The sequence below is a fragment of the Ylistrum balloti genome, unplaced genomic scaffold, assembly GCF_031769215.1.
Source record: "Ylistrum balloti isolate Yb309-2 unplaced genomic scaffold, AGI_CSIRO_Ybal_v1 Utg370184, whole genome shotgun sequence".
Classification (NCBI taxonomy): Eukaryota; Metazoa; Mollusca; class Bivalvia; order Pectinida; family Pectinidae; genus Ylistrum; species Ylistrum balloti.
This window is the reverse complement of record NW_026782168.1, coordinates 459033-481288: the sequence shown is the minus strand read 5'-3', so window position 1 is coordinate 481288 and position 22256 is coordinate 459033. Positions and strand designations below refer to the sequence as shown.

The following is a 22256-nucleotide window of genomic DNA, read 5'->3' as shown; positions in this document are numbered from 1 at the left end:
AAAGAAATTTTCAATAATATTTTTCTCAGGGGTAATACATAGATATATAATCAAATATTCTTCATGGATGAAAGGCATTAAGGTTCTTTATCAAAATTTTCCCTGTGAGAAAGGGTAAAATCAATGGTAGGATTTTTTCAGAGGTATCATATCAAAATATAGTTGGGATTCTATGTTTGGGATGGTATTTTTATGGTATTCACAAATTGACCCTGATTAATACTCAGGAGCCGATGTGTATGCCAAAATGGGTCAAACTGATTGAAATCTCAAATCTTTTCATCTCGAACCCCAGATAGGAACACATGAAAACTTGCAGGACATTCTTTCTCATTATAAAATAAAGACGGGATTCACAAAGCAGAAATATTTAAATATTTAAGTTGACATTAAAATTTGCATCAATTTGGGTGGTGTGACATTACAATAAAACAGTTTCCATGGATGAAATTATCTTGGCGGTAATTTAGTAAATTTATTAGATATCATGAACCAAGTGGCTGGTATTTCTCTTTAGGGCAAAGAGATACATTTTTTATTACATTGTATACTGAAGTCATGTGTTAACTGACAAAAAGTGTTTTCATGACAAAAACTATGTTAAAAGTTATGTACTTTGTGTTAATGATCAAAATGAAATAGCGGCGTTTTCCTTCGAATTGGGAAAACTTGGGGTCTAAATTGGGAAAACTTGGGGTCTAAATTGGGGAAAACTTGGGGTCTAAATTGGGGAAACTTGGGGTCTAAATTGGGGAAAACTTGGGGTCTAAATTGGGGAAACTTGGGGTCTAAATTGGGGAAACTTGGGGTCTAAATTGGGGAAAACTTGGGGTCTAAATTGGGAAAACTTGGGGTCTAAATTGGGGAAACTTGGGGTCTAAATTGGGGAAAACTTGGGGTCTAAATTGGGGAAACTTGGGGTCTAAATTGGGGAAACTTGGGGTCTAAATTGGGGAAAACTTGGGGTCTAAATTGGGGAAAAAAAGATACTATTTTGCATTGGGAATGGGGCTGAATATCAGCACCAAATCTGGCAGATCGAGAGCCCTGATATTGCAGTACATGTTAAAAAAACCTATCTTGATAAAAAAAAAATTCTCTCCTTAACTTTAATGGCATTGTGATCTTAATTCTCTGTATTGGGCACACTGGAATCTGTGACATAATCTTAATCATTTGGTAGATTTATAATCAATTCAATTTATCTATTTTGCTGTCAAGGGTAGAGTCCTCCTCTCTGTTTTCATGTTTCACTATCATGTGACATGTTCAAATAATATTTCCAGTCTGTTAGATTATTAAAGCAGTCAAATATATATATGACAAGATTCAACACTTCACTGAGCGTAAAGCTTAAAATGGCATGAAATTAAATGAACATTTGTATTGATGATGAATTATGAACACACAAGATATTCAGTAACCTATTTTACTTATGTACATATGTACACATGTATTGTATCAATTTCAATAAAAAGACTTAACCATCTATTGTATTAATGAGATTTGTCGACATGAAATATTCCACTGAAACCAGACTTTACATGACAATCAGATCAGCAGTAGTGACAGACACAGCAACTATAGTATATTAACAAAATGTTTGGTGTAGGCACTCTTTGCAAACTTTTCATGAGCAATGTTATTATTTTGCAAATAGATTTATTTCAGGCATTTCAACACCCATCAGAAATAAAACATGCAAGAAAAAAAGACGAAATCTACCCATTTTGTTCCTTTAAACAGTTTTTATACTTCTTGTTTTTTGCAGTTTATGATAAAAAACAGATCAATGGATTTGAATGATGTGTTTCAAACCGATTCCTTTGGGTTGGATGGGATTGCAGGTTTGGCTCAGTTCCAGCATGATGGTTTACTTGATGTACCAAGCATCGGGGATATACCTGGATTAAATGGTAAGGAGGAAAAACTATCATTTTCTTTGATCCAGTATGAAACAGGAATAAATGCATGATTATATAGTTTTATGGCTTGTCCATGTATCACTACTGCACTTTTTTATTCTTTTTATTAAATTTTCTGTAACAGATGTTTCATTGCACGCGTTATCTAGGAAAGAAGTTATTTTCCTACGAGATGTCAGCTTAATTATCATATTATTATGTAAAAGTAGATCTAATATTGCGTGCAACAAATGTGTTGAACAAATCCAGTCTACTTTGCCAATATAATATGTCTCTTATTTACATTTAAAAATGTAATTTTGAATATCTGTTTACAGTGTAAAATATCTTTCTATACATACCATTTTTATGAGGGGAAGGAGGTTGTGGGGATGTGTTTTGTTATGATATTACCAACCCAGCCTATCAATTGTCACACCAGCTACTTCTTGATAGTTTTTGTCGTTGTTTATACAAATGTTGAATATGAAAATAACTTGGATCAGTTTGTGTTTCATGATTCGAAAGTAAAGTGCCATTAAAGTCTTGGCACAATTCTAATCATTTGTAGGGAATTGGGGGCATTTATGTCTTTGTCTTGTAGTTTGAGAAATAAACTTTTACATTTTTTATCTAACTAATGGCAAAATAATGTTTATTATCTATACATAACAAAGTCATTTCTGTTATCTTAAGGCATAGAAGCAACAAACTTGGGCAGTCTGCTGAAACAGTTTGAAGAAGGTAAGTTCAGACTTAATTTAATATACTGTAATATTAAATTCAAATTTTATTATTTAGGATGCAAGATTTCACAATGTGATTTACCAGTGGCAGATCGAATTGTGAGTTTCTAGAAGAAATTTTGTTCAGTCCAAGAATACAGTTGAAAAGTGGATGCAATCAACCTTGAAATATTCTGATATATATTTGGTATATTTTGCTCTGCTCATTGAGTTTTCTTGACACTTCTACCTCCAAGCCTCTCGACCTTCCAATTGTTACAGACTCATTAAATCCAGAGTTGTGATGTGCATGAATCGGGAGAGAAGTAAATATCTGCTCAGAGTGAACGAAAAATGTTTTATATTTCAGCTTCACAGTCCTTGGGTGACAATGATCCTACTCAACCAAGTCTAAACTTCAGCCCAAAATCTAGCCAAGCAAGGTACACAGTAGCCTTCTGTGGTGGCATATTTTTAATACACTGTCATTAATTTAAATAAAAAAAAATAAATGTTTGATGCCAAAATACTTCTCAAAATTGGTCTCACTCCATAAAATGTTGTTAGTAACTTCTAATTAAATGGTTTAATCCAAAAATATTGAAAATAAACCTTCAGAGGTGTACACTACAATCAGTACTAGTGCACTATCCAAAAACCAATAACTACAATGTATTATAAAATCTGATTCGTAGGTCGCTATATAATTGGCTAATTCATGGTCTGTTGAAAAAATCAAATATTTTTAAACTGGATTTAATTGCTTGTAATGCTAAAAAAAACTGTGTGTGCTAAATCATTATTGAACTAAATGGGTAGAGTTTAAAGGTACACAAGATAATTTGCATTCTAGAATATTCATCTGCATCTAACAAAATATATTTTTAACAAAAGTTTAAACCATGTTTGATTCATTCTTGAGACATGGCAAATATGTAGAGATGTTTTCACTTATTTTAGCAATAAAACTCCAAGTCAACCAGTTTCCAGTACGTCTACAGCAGAGGGACTGGAGTTCTTCACAAGTGAGTATCAATATTATTACAACTGAACTAGGAATGCTTATATGTAGGCAACGCTTCCCAACACACAGTTTAGATTCTGAATTTCACCTACAGGTTACCTTTAATTGACCTAATTGTACAATAAAAGTCTGTGCTGGGCTCAATTTCTCTCCGTCTGTATAAATACTTCCATAATCAGACCTGGTATATATTTATATCTGGGTAGGCCTATGTGCATTGCAAAAGGTCAGTGTTGGGGTCTGTATTGAGCTTAATTTCTCTCATTGTATGTATACTTACATCTAACCATGACTTTCCCAAAACATTTCAGATTTTGAATTTCACTCGCAATTTCCCATTAATTTGACTGTATTTTTGGATTAATTCTATGATGGACAATGTACAGGTGCTAGGCCAACCAAAGTTTGGATACTTGGATACTCCCAATTTAAAGTTAGTAAATCTTGGGACAAAAAGCATATTCAGTGATAGTGTAAAATGTTTCTTCTTCGTGTGATTTCCTTTCAAAAAACAAAAAAACTTTGGGAGGTTTTGGGAAATATACAGACCCATGCATGTTTGCTTTTATATCTTTGATACAAACACAACATGCAATACATTTGCTCCTAACCTAATGAATAAGTGGGGACATGTAAGACAGATAAATACATGAAATTCTTGTTCATTTTGCAGATGAAAATGATGAAAACTCTACACCTTCTAAACATGTCATTGATAAAATTCGTGCTGGAACAAAGAGAAAGTCAACCATTATGCTTCCGATGGGAATGCCTTCCAAAAGAGGCAGAGGGAGAGCAACAGCAATGCCCGCTAATTGTGCTCCTCTGAAACTGCAGCGATTTGTGAACATGCCTTCAGTCACACCAAAGTTACAAGGTTGCTCTGGGGACAACACTTCTGTCAAAGGTGTTTCCCTTCTCAATAATGCAAATACTGCTAAAATGACTAAGGAAGATAACTCTGGTGATAAAAAACCAATAGATACTAACCATGAAGCTGTGGTTAAGTCAAGTAAAGAGTTATCAAAGAAGGAAAATGATCAGTTAGAAAAAAAGAAGAAAGATGACAATTTATCAAAGAAGGAAGAAAACAAATTTGAAGTCAGCAATGATTACTTTGATGAGATCATTGATCATGACTACTGTGCAAATGTACCACTTAGGATTTTAGACAGTGAAATGAAGGATGAGGTTCCGATTGTAGCCGAAGAGATAGTGGTCTGTGATGAGGAGCGGGATGAAGATCTCGTCTCAAATACAGAGGTGATGGAGGAGGATATAGATGAACTACTAGAAAAAGATGTTGATGATGATCTCAAAAATAATTCCACATCAGTATCAAATGAGTCACGACGGAGTAAATGTTCTGCTTTTGTTGAAATTCTTAAGCGTGAAAACATTAGTAAGAGGAACTATCGCAAACACAACATGGATGTTGGAAGCATAGAGAGTAAAGAAGCAGAGGAAGAGAAATACTTTGATAAAATTCCAGCATACTACACAGCTCTGTCGATACCTAACAAGCCTGTAAAACAGGCAAAGGAGATCACATACAAACGCACTGCCTCAGGTCGTCGAGGTATTACTGTGGAGGATTACTTTGCCAGGAATCCTTCCCCAAAAAGAGACCCTTCTTTGTACAACAAGCTGCCAGCTTACTACAGTTGTTTTACAAACAGTACTAAGTATGATAATGCTGCTGGCATAGAGAAGGGAAATAACTCTGAATGTTCTCAAGACAGTAATAAAATGTGTAGTAGTGGCTATTCTAGTCGAAGTCAGACTCCGTCACTAGTCATAGACTCTCGTCGGTGTTCAAGGTCACCCTCGGTGGCTTCATCAAGATCTCGATCCTGCTCTCGCTCCCGCTCAAGGTCGTACTCAAGGTCGAGATCAAGAGAAACTGTTAGGACTGAAAGAAAGAGATCATGGAGGAGGGAAAGAAGGCGTTCATATTCATCTAATTCTGGGTCAAGTTCTAGGTCACCATCTTCATCAAGGTCATGGTCAAGGTTGGTACATTTTCTTGAAATTATACAGTGTCCACTATTCAATATTTTATGTTATTTAATGTTATTGTCCCTTTTCATACTAAAATGTATTATGCAGTTTATTATGAATTTCTGCCTGATTTCGTTTGTCTGTTTGTAAAAAAAGGCTACTATCTGTGTAATGTTGGAGTTAATGAAGCAACACTCTATATAACTACCTATTTACAGATCACCTTCTAGGTCACGTTCAAGGTCTTGGAGCTCCAGATCAAGATCTAGGTCAAGGTCAAGGTCCTTCCATGATGGATCAAGATCAAGGTCACACTCAGGAGAAAGAACACACAGGTACATAAAACAAAGTATTCCAAATGAATTTATAAAGTAAACTGTGTATTGTCTAAATGTATATGATCTGAAATTGGTTGTAGACTTTACATACCTGTGTTGATGCTCCATCTTCCCTTTATAATCATTCTGCTTATTGACAAATTTCCATCCATTCTCATGAACTGTTGCCAGATGGACACACATGATCATTATGGATGATTCAAAATTTTATTTTTGACAGCAGTAGGTTGAAGATAGTATTCTGATGGTCATCATGTCTCAAATCGATATCGTAACCTTTGCAACTTTATTAATGTAAAGTTCATTTTACAACAATTGTGAAACAGGCTATCAGCTTAAACTCATCACTCTTATCAGCCCAGATGGCAGTTCAAAAAAAATTAGAGTACCCAGGATAAACCCATGAGGTCGGGCAGGTGACCCCGTACCTTTTCGCATCCATTCCAGTAATCACACCCCAGACAACTAGGTGGAAGGCAAGTGTGTTGCCACTCGATCACCCAACTTAATTTCTTGTGGAAATTCCTTAATACTTAGATAAAAAAAAGTCAATAAAGAAGTGCTTTAGAGGAGTTCATGTTTCGGTGGCCCAAACTCAAAATCTCCATCACAAAACACAAAAAAAATTTCAACAGTTTGCTTGAAAATTACAGTACTGGCAATGTCTGAATAGGCAAGACATATATTTACACATGTTTTTATTGTGTCTAATAGGCAAGACATATATTTACACATGTTTTTATTATGTCTAATAGGTCAAACATATAACGGCTCATGCTTTTACCATCCCTGCAATTATGAATTAGAATTTCCATGCTTTTACTCAAGATGTCATACAATATTCTGATTAGTTGTTAACTGTACAGATTTTAAAGAAAGTGTCTGTTAACTGTACAGATTTTAAAGGAAGTGTCTGTTAACTGTACAGATGTGTCTGTTAACTGTACAGATTTTAAAGGAAGTGTCTGTTAACTGTACAGATTTTAAAAGAACTTACATTTAATTTTTTTAATTTTTGCAGAGGTGTAAGTCCTTCACAAATAAGAAGAAGAATGGAACAGAGAGAATTACGTGAAAAAGAGAAAAACAAACAGATGGTAAGCGATAACAATTCCTGTATCAAGGGAAGCAACTAGTAGGACTTCAAATTGTGAAAAAACTATTCTTTGGCAAAACCTTGTTTCTTGAAGGATGAAGTAGATATGCTTATTTTCCACTCAAAAATGTGTATGAATTTATTCTGTTATATTAACTTACAAGACTATACATGAATAGTATTCTATATGAAATTTCAGAATCATTCCTTGTCAGTATTTCAAAATTAAGATATTGAAAAAATGACATCATCAGACTAGAAAATATAGTTGAAAACTTTAATTGTACTTACTCATCTGAACTCTTCAATCTTGCAGGAGGAGCGACGAATCATCTATGTTGGCCGAATACCAAGTGATTATACAAGACGTGACATGAGAAGAAGGTTTCAGAGATTCGGGGAGATAGAACATGTACAGCTGCACTTCAGAGAGCATGGGTAGGCATATGTCTCTTGGAGATGACATAATTCATAGTTGAGAGGAAATGTAGATTGTAAAATTATTAAATTAGTAAAATGCAATTCAAATTGTTAGTTCTATAGCAAGTTTAATGATAATTAACAGTAAGTCTAATTACCAGCCTTTTCTTGAGAAAAATCAAATACTACATTATATACATATTTTGGTATCAGACTTCTTAAAATGTTTTTTTTTTTTTTAAGTGAATATTTGAATTTTTTTTTATTTTCAGTGATAATTATGGCTTTGTGACATTTTCCTACACCTGTGATGCCTATGCTGCGATAGAGAGTAAGTTTTATCAGATGATTGAAGTTATTTGCTCTGGTTTAAAACAGATTTTCTGTTAGAGTGGTGTCTAATTTAAATATCTTGGTAAATATTACTGACACTTGACGTGTATTGTGACTTTTGGTGACACAGATGAAAATAAGTTTGAATATAGACGTTTGTCACAGCTATGTCTATGATAAATTAAAAGAATTTCAACCACACTTTTGCTGAACACATGGTCAAATTTTAATTGATATGTATGTTGATAAATTAGCACAGATTCACAAAATTTCACATCTAGAGTAATATTTAGGAATTGCATTTAGAACAATAATATTTCATCACATCAGAAAAAAGGCATAGCTGAATTTCTTTTGTTTAAATAAGCATATTGTTACTGGTTTTAAAGGTTATTGTCAATAGATGTTGAATATGATTATCATATATGTTTAAAATATCTCTCCTTTGTGATATAATAACTGGTTTAACTGTATCAATGTTTTCTTTTAATTTCAGAAGGTAATGATTTTCAAGATGGCCCACCATTTGAGCTTTGCTTTGGTGGTCGTAGGAAGTTCTGTGAGACGGAATATGAAGATTTAGGTTTGTATATTTTTTAATAGCTATTTTCTTGGATTCTTAATATTAGCAGAAATTCTGATAGTAACCTGTTTCAATATGATATTGTCCATAAGTAAACACACACTGTGGTGCAACTTTCCATCATCAATATTTCAAGCAAAGTGCTGCTAATCTTGAATGGCTGCAGGGGTTTTGACTTAATTTGGTCACACGCTTTAAGTTGTTAGTGCAAGGAAACTTTTTGGTTACATAAATGGCAAGTGTGACGTTCTAGGGCACAAAAAAACAATGCCCAATATCTGGCAGTTAATGAAGCTGAATATTTCAACTTTTCCTTCAGTATACAGCTAACTTTGTGTAGTGGATAATACCTTTCATATTTACTGAACGTAGAGGGTTTGGTCATCCCCTTTGCCAAGGGAGCTGCCATTTTATACATGTATTCCTATTCGAGAAATGTTTGTTATTCAGGGATTTCAATTTGATTCAATCTGATCATAACAAGGTGAACCTGATGACAAATAAACATTAATTGTCTCATTTAGGATTAAAGGAAAGGAAACTAGTGAAAGAGATGTAAAGATTTTTTTTTACATATATCAAGACTATTCTTCCTTGTACATCTCTTACAAATTGTATAGGTACCAGGTACATTTATAAATTATTGATATCACATAACTGTATTCTTTAATTTTAAATTGTCATGCAACACATGGATTGCTGTTTGAATAGATACAAGTCATTTTTAGCCCACCATCATCAGAGCTATTGCATATTTCATTCACATTTCATAATAATGTTGTTGTATAAGATGTTTTATTTTATTGATGCAGATGGAGATATTGAATTGATGGAGGAATTAAATCCACTACAGAGTCTGAATTCAAATAAACCTCTGGACTTTGATCAGCTTCTTCAACAAGCTAAGAAGAAAATTGGAAAATCCTCTTGATATTGGACATGTTAGGACTGACAACTGGTGATGAATGATGGTTAATCCTGTATGATGTTGGAGAATGTCGAAATTGTTGATGTTAATGAATGGTGATGGAAGAAAACATGATTGGTGATTTCTGATAGTTTTTATGTGATTCTGATTTCTGATATTGTGATAGTACACAGTAACTTCTACGTAATGAGATTGAATTGAATTTTTTGTGAAAACATGTTCCGGTGAATAAGTTTTGGTTAATGAATCAGGAAAATAAGATTTGTGAATATCAAGTGTTTGACTGTGTGTACAAGAGAAATGTTTGCCATCTTTAATGACCAAATCACCAAGAATCAACATTTTATAGTTTAATGTATGTAGCAGTTCATCTTCTGGGGTTCAGGATACCTTGTTACATTCTGTGTTCTCCATTGTGGTGTTTTGAGTCCTCTTTCAAAAGAAGCAGGCCAAAAAAAAATATTGACAACCAGCTGTAGACAATAGCTTCTTGGGTTGATGTTAAATGGAATCTTTTCATAACAAATTATAGTTCTTAAGGATTTTGCAGGGATGTAAAAGGGGAGGGGGAAGTGGTGAGGATGTTGTGTTGTAGGGATGTAGTGGGGGAGGGGGAAGTGGTGAGGATGTTGTGTTGTAGGGATGTAGTGGGGGAGGGGGAAGTGGTGAGGAGTGTTGTAGGGATGGGAAGTGGTGGGAGGATGGTGAGGATGTGTTGTAGGGATGTATGTTGTGTTGGGGATGTAGGGGGAAGTGGTGAGGATGTTGTGTGATGTTGTGTTGTATGTAGGGAGGGGGAAGTGGTGAGGATGTTGTGTTGTAGGGATGTAGTGGGGGAGGGGGAAGTGGGGGAAGTGGTGAGGATGTTGTGTTGTAGGGATGTAGGATGGGGGAGTGGTGAGGATGTTGTGTTGTAGTGGTGAGGATGTTGTGTTGTAGGGATGTAGTGTGGTGAGGATGTTGTGTTGTAGGGATGTAGTGGGGGAGTTGGGGAGGGTGAGGATGTGTTGTGTAGTGGGGGAGGGGGAAGTGGTGAGGATGTTGTGTTGTAGGGATGTAGTGGGGAGGGGGAATGTAGGGGGGAGGGGGAAGTGGTGAGGATGTTGTGTTGTAGGGATGTAGTGGGGGAGGGGGAAGTGGTGAGGATGTTGTGTTGTAGGGATGTAGTGGGGGAGGGGGAAGTGGTGAGGATGTTGTGTTGTAGGGATGTAGTGGGGGAGGGGGAAGTGGTGAGGATGTTGTGTTGTAGGGATGTAATGGGGGAGAGGGAAGTGGTGAGGATGTTGTGTTGTAGGGATGTAATGGGGGAGGGGGAAGTGGTGAGGATGTTGTGTTGTAGGGATGTAGTGGGGGAGGGGGAAGTGGTGAGGATGTTGTGTTGTAGGGATGTAGTGGGGGAGGGGGAAGTGGTGAGGATGTTGTGTTGTAGGGATGTAATGGGGAGAGGGAAGTGGTGAGGATGTTGTGTTGTAGGGATGTAATAGGGAGAGGGAAGTGGTGAGGATGTTGTGTTATAGGGATGTAATGGGGGAGGGAGAAGTGGTGAGGATGTTGTGTTGTAGGGATGTAATGGGGAGAGGGAAGTGGTGAGGATGTTGTGTTGTAGGGATGTAATGGGGGAGGGGGAAGTGGTGAGGATGAAATGTTGTAGGGATGTAATGGGGGAGAGGGAATTGGTGAGGATGTTATGTTGTATTGATGTAATGGGGGAGAGGGAAGTGGTGAGGATGTTGTGTTGTAGGGATGTACTGGGGGAGGGGGAAGTGGTGAGGATGAAATGTTGTAGGGATGTAATGGGGGAGAGGGAATTGGTGAGGATGTTATGTTGTATTGATGTAATGGGGGAGAGGGAATTGGTGAGGATGTTATGTTGTATTGATGTAATAGGGGAGGGGAAGTGGTGAGGATGTTGTGTAGATGGCTGTGGTGGGAAGCGGGAAGTGATAAGGACATCGTGTTGTGGGACTGTGGTGGGGAGGGTGAAGTGATGAGGATATTGTTTTGTGGGACTGTGGTGGGTGAACATTGTGAAGAAAAGATGGGATGGAATGGGAAGGGATAAGTGATTGAGGATGTTGTGTTTCCACAAAATATTTCTTGTTTTCTTGGACTACCTGAACACAAGTTTCAGATCATGCTTCCTTAAGGAACATTCAGTGTAATCAGTGTTATACGAACGAATAGAATTTTCTTGTGTGTCCAACTCACCTTACTATAAAAGTTTTGCCCTCGAGTGGTGCATTAACTGATATTCGATGTTATGATGACATTAAATTCCAGACCTACAAACAAAAGGATGTGACATTTACTTATAGGGTATTGCTAGACAAGATGTGTTCTCTTTTTTACTTTTTACTCTTTTTTTTTTTGTTATTTTTTTTTTCTTTTTTTTTTCTTTTTCTTTTTTTTTCTCCTTCACAATAATGTAACCTCACATTATACATATTTTATGTGAGAGCACCTTAGAATTTAGGTATCAGCAGTACTTTCAATTTTTTCATTGTTGATCATATGTATTGCATAATTTCAAATAAATATATATGCAGTTCGGATTGGAAACTAGAATGCAGTTGTGTGTCAGGACAAAAATTGATCTCATTCAATTAATTATATAACATTACCATATGATTATTTTACATGCAGGTTTATCTGACCAGGAAACCAGCCCAAGGTCACTTGTTTCATCTTTGATTCTGTACAACAATGATTCTTTTCCTGGTATTTTATAGGAGTGATCTCCCCTGAATTCAGCTGTATTGGTGTAACCAAGAATGTCTTTGCTAACTTTGAGGTCTTTTGTTACCAGTATATCTAGATTATCCTGAAAATTGGTTTAATCAAAAGTTCTATATTACAATTTGTAATTTGTTTTCAAATTTCACAGATTTTATTTAACGTTACAGGATACGTTTTTGTAATGATAGCAGTCTTTGTGTTTATCCAGTACAGTGTGTCCCCATGTATCTATTGATAAATACTTTGTGTCCCTCTCTAGTTCTTCAGACATTTTATCAAGTTTTTTTCTTTGATTCCCTCAATTAATTTTATATACTCTAAAGGTATTTGGGTTTTTTTTCAGTGATTGTAATTTCTGTGTACAATTTTCACAGAAACCAAACTCTGTGTATCTTATTTTCATGCCATGCATTTTTCATGGTTTAATTTAATCCATGAGAAAAGATAATAGCAAACCCATAAAACTAATGGATATTAGGCTCATTCTTAAGTCAAACTTCTATGAATCAACTTCAGTGATACAATTTTCTCAATGTGTTAATTTTTTTTGTCCAGTCCAGAATATTATTCTATACCTACCACTTTATGAATTGAAGTTCTATAAACCAAACTTTTCAACATATCAAAGTTTTTTGGTAGATTGTTAATTGTCATAACACTCCTTGAAACTTTAACATTTAGGTGTATTGTACAGATATTTTGGCCCTGTCGCAGAATTTCACACATTTTCATAAAGGCACTACCTGGCAAGGTATTATGTTGTTTACACTTAATTATAATGTTGGTTAATGACACACCGTAACATAATTACATTTACTCAACATGAAAATGGATATTTCAATATAACCCATGACGAATGGTGCAAAATCTTCATGTATCAAACATTTGTTGTCAGTCCCTTGGACAGCTTGACTGTAGAATACACCATGTCATATAGAAAATAAGAATATTTACATACATACTGGTATACACTGTGTTATATAGAGAATTCACACCCACTTTTGTGCCAAGCTTTTATAGAAGTGCAAAAAAAAATTGTTAATTTTGCTACAATTGCAGGTATTTGTATTATATAATATTATACAGATCAGCAGGTGTTAATTACTGAAACTCCAGTAAAAACAATCAGAGTGAAAATTTGCATGATGCATTAGACGATGAATGGCCATTTATGATTTTATTTGTGCCTGGTTTCCTTGAATTAGCACAAAATGGCTATTTTATACAATATGAATCATATTAATTGATAATTAGATTTGAAGTCTAAGCAGAATTGTCTGCCCTTGGTTTTTTCATCAAGTACAAATTTAAGAGAAATGATAGATTTACCTATAGGTGCTTATGTTTTAATACATTTCATTTTCAAAGCTATATGATTAAGTACCAATGTTATTGTATTGAACCTTGTGTCCTGTCCCTTGTTAAGTATTGTCTTTGATACAGATGTTATAAACTGACCTATACCTAGTGGGCTTGGTGAATGTTTTTTGAACTGTTTAATTCAGTGTTAATGTGTGAATCATGTGTTAGGTTGTTTTAGACATTGGTTTTTATGTTTAATCCGAATGTCTTGGTACTCAAACTGCCATTAATTCTGTTACTTGTTTTGAAATATTTTACATTTGTAATTTTTGACCTCTTTTGACGTTTGAGAGCTCTATCAGTATATATTAGAAAATCTTGTTCTACAAGAAAGGAAACAAAAATCAGTTATTTTTTGCCAACATGTGCAATATATAAAACATTACTGGTCATAAATAACAGCTTGAGAGATCAGTTGTTGCTCGTATCCATTGTAAGCTGTTGTTGACTAATAAAGCTTATTACTTGTCATTAGAACGGATGTGTTAGTTTTCGTACTGCAGAGTTACATTGCATTTATAAACATTTTACCCATCACATTGCTACCTTCAAACTTACTATCTCCATTTATAGTTTCTATTTAATATTGAAAGTTATTATCTTTAAAGTTGCTTTGATTGTATACTTTGTATGAAATAAATGAGTTTGGAAAAGAATTTCTTTCTTTCTTTATTAAAACTGCTATTGATTCATCTGAATCTGCATTTTCAGGGGCTCACCAGCTGTTGGTTCATTAGCATCTGTCTTTAGGGGTCACTAATTGTTATGTCAGAACCTGCATTTAGGGGTTCACCAGCTGTAGATATGTCAGAACCTGCCTTTTAGGAGCTCACTATGTCAGAACCTGCTTTTTAGGAGCTCACCAGCCGTAGACATGTCAGAACCTGCCTTTTAGGAGCTCACCAGCCGTAGACATGTCAGAACCTGCCTTTTAGGAGCTCACCGGCTGTTGATTCATTAGCATCTGTCTTTAGGGGTCACTAATTGTTATGTCAGAACCTGCAATTAGGTGTTCACCAGCTGTAAATATGTCCGAACCTGCCTTTTAGCTCACCAGCTGTAGATACGTCAGAACCTGCCTTTTAGCTCACCAGCTGTAGATATGTCAGAACCTGCCTTTTAGCTCACCAGCTGTAGACATATCAGAACCTGCCTTTTAGGAGCTCACCAGCTGTTGATTCATTAGCATCTGTCTTTAGGGGTCACTAATTGTTATGTCAGAACCTGCATTTAGGGGTTCACCAGCTGTAAATATGTCAGAACCTGCCTTTTAGCTCACCAGCTGTAGATATGTCAGAACCTGCCTTTTAGCTCACCAGCTGTAGATATGTCAGAACCTGCCTTTTAGCTCACCAGCTGTAGATATGTCAGAACCTGCCTTTTAGCTCACCAGCTGTAGAACCTGCCTTTTTGAGGGGAGGGGAATTAATCAGAACCTGCATTTCATGAGTCAGCATATGTGATTCAATTTAAAGACACGTGATGTTTACAGTAGAACCTCTCTATCATATATACTGGAATCCGATTTTGGAGGCCACCAAATGTCTTCAGCACAGTATCCCTATATAATCCTTTACCTGCTGTAAATGGATCAATATAAGAAAAAGAACGGGAAAAGCGCTACCCCAGGAGGATTTTTAATATTGCACAGGATCCATAAAGTAATTCAGATGGCGTGAAAACGCTCACTTGACAATTATATGTACATATCAAAAGTCGTCTTATCCGGATACTATTTGAAACTTCTTCATCCTGTTTGATTAGCGCGAGTAGTGAAGGAATGATGTCACTTCGTAAACATTGGAGTTATTGGTACAGTAATAACATGCACTGATGTAGTAACTGTTAGAAATACTAAAACTTGGACATGATGCACTCTTAATTTTACTACTTGCACATCTCACAGAGACTGCAGACATACATTTATCACAATGCATATTGAGACAGGAAACACTCCGGATTAAAGACATACTTGCATGGTTTTGATCCTATTCGATCGGCCTCGACCCTATTCGACTTGACCTTGCACGAAACTTACAGCCAAGTAAACCACGGTGCCGAGAAGCGAGGTACCTAACACGAACCCTACAATGTACAATACGGTAGCAATGCGACCGAATTTCCTCGCGCTATCATCGTGACCTGTCTTGTACTCAAGGTCGCCCTTCGTCATCAGGTGCACGCCGGGAAGACAACAGAGGAGGTAGAAGAAGAAAAAGCAAGGACAGTGTAGGGCGCTGTGGATCATGTGATTTATCTTGTTATGAGGATTTGGTTTGACCATGTAATCTTTCTGCAGGACCGGCTCTTCGTGCGACATGTTGTAAAAGAAGTAGCGTAACGGGTCATGTGACAACTGCTGTCGCCTGTTTTGTAGGTACTCGAGTCTCTGGCGGTTACTCTGGTCGTGTTTAAACGCCATTCGCTGTGATTGAGCAACATCACGTGGTATCCTTAGACTTCCTGGACAACTGAGCGCCTTCCGCTCGCTCGGCCATCTTGTCTGAACGTCCTCCCACTCCTCTCCAATGAACAAGTTGAGCTGTCGCGTGAAAACCCCGGGAGAAGAGACCTTTGGTGTCCTTGCAGACAGATCGGACGTTGGAGATTGAGGAACAATGGCCGCTGCTCCCGGAGTTCCGGGTATCTCCCCTCCTTGAGCTAAATTCTCGTCTTCAATTTTACTTACAGCATAAGCCTGCGCATACGGATTATGGTAGGCCGAATCTATGGCGGACTGACTTATATCTATTGTCAAACCAAGGGTATTGGACACAGCATATGGTTGGACAGTTTCTACAGATGATTTCGTGTCGACACTGGATGTCCCTCCGCTAGACTCGGAAGTTGTGTCAGACACAATGCTTGGTGGAACATACCGGAAGTAGGTTTTCATAGTCACCTCAGACGATCCTGCCAGACTGCTTTCGAGGTCCGTGTCGGAGAATCCCGCGTGATCTATCCCAGTTCTGCCAGTGCCGAGGCTTGACGACGCCTCCTCGTTTGACACATGCGACTCCGTGGCGGACGTGTATGTTGAGTCATCTGACTGGACCCCGATAGACCGAGGTCTGATTGACGTTTTCAGTGTAATTTCGGACGAACCGGGAAGACTGCTCTCCACATCTTGCTCTGTAAAAGCAGCGTTGTCCATGGTACTGATTCTGTAGTGTATAAATAAGAATCAGAATAAATGAAACTGATTTCACATTGATGTCCAGACATATATATTTTATACAGCATTCTCTGAAATAGTTCGACTTAATGTTCGATATGTTTGATTGGTACTCTGTCCGCTACTTTTTATGCGTTCAAGCTTTAATTACGTATGTGGAATTGTATGTGATATCCGCAGTTATACTCAATGTGACGTGATCTAAGAGGAAACAAGTTCAATTTGTTTTTTCGTTTACAAAGTTTATCACCCCGTGAACAGTTAGTGTCTTTGAAATGTGGGCCCCTTGTTGTAGTTGGAATTCAACTCTTTGAACACAATGTTGAAGGTCCATCGCGTGTTATCCAGATCAATTAGAGTGAAGTATGTAGATCAAGAACGGGACGGTCTGTGATCTCCATTTCGTAAGAAACACAAATCGCCCTAGACATGTATTGCACTTGTTTACAAAAGCTTAATATGACCGCAGACTCTTGTTTTCGTTTTTTCTTTTTTCGGAATAGCTGTCGCGAAAAATTAATATTCAATAGATATGAACAAACTTTTAATCGAAAAAGTACAAACAGTTACCGATGTTGTTTGGTTTTATGTACAAAATTTACCGCACCCTTCAACGTGATAATAAACAAATCGCGAGTAGTTTGAAAACTAGGGAGAACCCGGATGCAAATTTTCCATTGAACATGACATTGAAATGTTATTATTTTGATACATGTGAAATTAAAATGACTCCGTGTAAGCAATTGTCAAGATATTGTGAAATGAACTATAGAACTATCGAGATGGGAATTTTCCCACACTAGCCATCGCCAGAGTCTGCTGTAGTTGGGTAACCAGAAATAGGTGACCGATTGATATTTGAGACTTTGCGATTCTCCGTCCGAAGTATCTATGTCCTAGGGACTGTATTGATTCACAGTTATACAATATATGTATGTTGTAGAGGTTCGTTTGTTTATAGTGGTTCGGCGGTCATCAGGGTCACAAATGTATATATACATTTTTCACCTGTTGTTTTCATACCAAACCGAATAAAATCATCTAAAGGTACAAAAAAGGTACCTCTCGCACAAAGCCTTTCCCTTTTTATTCTAAATTGATTTAGACTAATAGTTAATAAATAAACTAAGCAAAAACAACTTCTAATTATGATACCTGACTGAGTGTCGAATCCCCCGGCTCTAAACCATGGAGGTTTGTTTGACGGCTGAATGTCCTCCTTTTCTCTAACTTGAAAATCGTCACGATACTTAGAGGATTAATGATACAACATTGGCTTTTTGTTTTACCACGTGGAAATCACCTCGATTACATTTGAGTTAGTATGAAACATCTTAACGCCTTCATTAACGAATGGAAAATGCTAATTGAGTACAGGTGAATACAGTGATATAGATACCTGACAGTAATTGTTGTCAAACGTTGTCTCGTTGTCGATGTTGTTATTATATTACGATGAAATGTCGACAGGACAAGATAGGCTCATTGTGACAAAATGGCGGAGAAGATTCTGTTTTTAATAAAGCTATTTCTAAAACAAAGGGCGAGAATTCAGCGAGACGTGTTTGGTGATTACACACCTGAGCGCACCTGTGCTTCTGTCACGCCCATCTGTCATCTTTATGTAGGTGTCATTTGTACAGTTGTAAATGTCAAGAGCATTACACAAAAACACAAAGTTAAACAGACTGTGGGCGATATATCGCCTTGTTTACGTGCGCGTGTTTGCTTCGAATACTAGTTCTATTGAAAAGTAGATTTGAAAAACACAGAAAATAAAGTAAATATTTTTATATTGTAACATAGTTTTCGTTGTTCGGCATTAAGTGGACATACACCAAACCAGCAGTTGTTACCGTTAATTATTAAGGTAATTCATGAACTGTTGTTCGTTCCTCTAAATTGTCGGCGAGTTTAAATGTTTCTTCAAACACTTCTCAGATGGTCGATGAAAATAACATCGACGTTACCATTTTAGTCTTAAATCCTTATGAAATTACTCCATGTATATAAAGTCAGTCTATGGAATTTGTTGTCGCTGTTGATCAGTTTTAGTTTGTTTTAACGGTGTTTTGCTTTACAGTAGCCTGACGTTCTCTAAATTAGACAGTTTATAATATTTACTGTAATATATAGCGATTGTTATATATTCTTATCGACAAAATGTCAGACCTTTGTGGTGTTAAATACCTGCGATGCTTTCGACGGCTACAACAGTGCGATTCTTTTCATTAAGTAAGAATTACCTCCCTTCCATTGATGAATTGGAGGGAAAAAGACATGGCCAATATCATTGGATAAGTTATCACAATTTTAGATATATATTGTGAAAACTATGGAATTTCAAATGAAACGCACAATATTACGCCTAAAGTCTGATTGAAAAGGTATTTAATCGGCGCGTTCGTCATTAGTTAAGACTTTCCCCCTTCAATGATAAATTGAAAAGCGACATCCCGATAGCCAAAAGCACTGGGTAAGTTATCACTATTTTGTGCAGTTAGAGCGATTTTCGATATATGTCGTGAAAACTATGAACTTATAATAACATGCACAATAATCTGCTTAAATTCAAACTGAAAAGATATTTATTTGTTTCGTTTTTGCTGTAAAAAAAAGAAAAAGAAACAAAACACCACAAACACACACACACACCAAATAAAATATGTAAACTAACAACATTAACAAATCAAAGAATAAATCGATCCATTAGTCAATGATTTGAACGAAAATATCGTGTTCTATACAAATATGATAAACATAAAACACATACTAGTATAGTCAAACCGGAAGTAATTAACGAGTCATGTTATAATAATAGACAGGAATAAGATCATTGTTTCTTTTTGGTAAATATCGCGAGGCCATGATAAATATTGTAGTACAATAAGATATGCATTTTGGTTAAAATGGTTAATTCACGTATAAGAATAAAAAACATACATTTAAACGCAGAGAAAAGAACAATTAAAAACCGTACATGTTTATAATTGTGCTAGCAGAAATCAATAACGACACCGGTACAATATAGGCACGTGGGTGAGACGTTGTGGATGAATCTGCAAACGTTGAGTTATCTTCGATACTCCAGGGGATATGATCACTTTCGTTCTCTCATCCCCTGGAACATGTCATAGCAAAATTGAAGGAGCAACCGGAGTAATTTGATTGGTTACAGGAGAAAAAAATTGACCAATCACAGACTGATTAGAGATTGCAATATATCGTTAAACGACATCAAGATTCGTTTATTGTACAACAAATGATCAAACTAGTCTTTTCGTCTTCCCTAAAAGGTGTCGCACATCAACCCTTCCCAAGACATGTTCCAGGGATGCACAGTGCGAAAGTGATCGTAACCCAATGAGTATAGAGGACGAAGTCCTATAGGTTGGCACAGTCATATATGGTGACACAGTCGTGTATAAGGTGACAAAGTTCTGTATAAGGTGACACAGTCTTGTATAAGGCGACAAAGTCCTGTAAAAGGTGACAGAGTCTTGTATAAGGTGACACAATCCTGTTGGAAGTAACACAGTCCTGTATAAGGTGACACAGTCCTGTATAAAGTAACACAGTCCTGTATAAGGTGACACAGTCACGTATAAAGTGACACATCCCTGTATAATGTGATACAGGCCTGTATAAGGTGGCATAGTCTGTATAAGGTGAAACAATCCTGTATAAGGTGACACAGCCCTGTATAAGGTGACACAGTCCTCTTTAAGGTGAAACAGTCCTGTATAAGGCGACACAGTCCTGTATAAGGTGACACAGTCATGTATAAGGTGACACATCCTTGTATAATGTGACACAGGCCTGTATAAGGTGGCATAGTCCTGTATAAGGTGAAACAATCCTGTATAAGGTGACACATCCCTGTATAAGGTGACACAGTCCTCTTTAAGGTGAAACAGTCCTGTATAAGGCGACACAGTCCTGTATAATGTGACACGGTCTTGTATAATGTGACACAGGCCTGTATAAGGTGGCATAGTCCTGTATAAGGTGAAACAATCCTGTATAAGGTGACACATCCCTGTATAAGGTGACACAGTCCTCTTTAAGGTGAAACAGTCCTGTATAAGGCGACACAGTCCTGTATAATGTGACACGGTCTTGTATAATGTGACAGTCCTGTTCAATGTGACACAGTCCTGTTTAAGGCGACACAGTCCTGTATAATGTGACACATCCCTGTACAAGAAGACACATCCTGTATAAGGTGACACATCCCTGTATAATGTGACACAGCCCTGTATAAGGTGACACAGACCTGCATAAGGTGAAACAATCCTGTATAAGGTGACACAGCCCTGTATAAGGTGACACATCCCTGTATAATGTGACAGCCCTGTATAAGGTGACATAGTTCTATATAAGGCAACACAGTCCTGTATAAGGTGACACAGTCCTGTATAATGTGACACAGCCCTGTATAAGGTGTCATAATTCTATATAAGGCAACACAGTCCTGTATAAGGTGACACAGTCCTGTATAAGGTGGCACAGTCCAGTATAAGGTGACACATCCCTGTATAATGTGACACAGCCCTGTATAAGGTGACACAGTCCTGTTTGAGGTGAAACAGTCATGTATAAGGTGGCACAGTCCAGTATAAGGTGGCATAGTCCTCTTTAAGGTGAACCAGTCCTGTATAAGGTGACATAGTTCTATATAAGGCGACACAGTCCTGTATAATGTGACACAGTCCTGTATAATGTGACACAGCCCTGTATAAGGTGTCATAATTCTATATAAGGCAACACAGTCCTGTATAAGGTGACACAGTCCTGTATAAGGTGGCACAGTCCAGTATAAGGTGACACATCCCTGTATAATGTGACACAGCCCTGTATAAGGTGACACAGTCCTGTTTGAGGTGAAACAGTCATGTATAAGGTGGCACAGTCCAGTATAAGGTGGCATAGTCCTCTTTAAGGTGAACCAGTCCTGTATAAGGTGACACAGTCCTGTATAAAGTGATACATCCCTGTACAAGGCGACACAGTCCTGTATAATGTGACACATCCCTGTATAATGTGACACATCCCTGTATAATGTGACACAGCTCTGTATAAGGTGGCATAGTCCTGTATAAGGCGACACAGTCCTGTATAAGGCAACACAGTCCTGTATAAGGCGACACAGTCCTGTATAAGGTGACACATCCCTGTACAAGGCGACACAGTCCTGTATAATGTGACACATCCCTGTATAATGTGACACAGCCCTGTATAAGGTGGCTAGTCCTGTATAAGGTGACACAGTCCTGTATAAGGTGACACATCCCTGTATAATGTGACACAGCCCTGTATAAGGTGACATAGTTCTATGTATGGCAACACAGTCCTGTATAAGATGACACAGTCCTGTATAAGGTGACACATTCCTGTATAAGGCGACACAGTCCTTTAGGGAGAAGTATACAATACTTCTAATGACGGGTCATAATTCAGGAAGTGCAACTGTCCTTAATTTGTACAGCGAAGCGATATTCATCAATGAATTTGATTAAAGTTGAACGATTTTCATGAAAAAATAATAAAATTGAAATTTGAGGATGTTATTTACTGAAGCAATTACGAACTGAAGAGATGCATTAGCAAAGAAAAGAGAAAAAAACTCTG

At 37.0% G+C, this 22256-nt stretch overlaps 2 protein-coding genes across 2 annotated transcripts; one reads left to right on the top strand and one right to left on the bottom strand.

The window, feature by feature from the left end:
- Positions 1-1514: 1514 nt before the first annotated feature.
- On the top strand, positions 1515-9895 carry LOC132551179 (NK-tumor recognition protein-like). Its single transcript, XM_060215287.1, has 12 exons — positions 1515-1586; positions 1772-1916; positions 2601-2648; positions 3000-3072; positions 3590-3654; positions 4327-5665; positions 5873-5989; positions 7014-7089; positions 7405-7526; positions 7781-7839; positions 8338-8424; positions 9237-9895. The coding sequence occupies exons 1-12, from the start codon at positions 1515-1517 to the stop codon at positions 9353-9355; spliced, it is 2322 nt and encodes a 773-aa protein (XP_060071270.1). The 3' UTR covers positions 9356-9895.
- A 5563-nt stretch (positions 9896-15458) lies between these two features.
- On the bottom strand, positions 15459-16604 carry LOC132551178 (uncharacterized). Its single transcript, XM_060215286.1, has one exon. It carries the CDS (start codon positions 16602-16604, stop codon positions 15459-15461), a length of 1146 nt encoding a protein of 381 aa, XP_060071269.1.
- Between the last annotated feature and the right edge of the window lie 5652 nt (positions 16605-22256).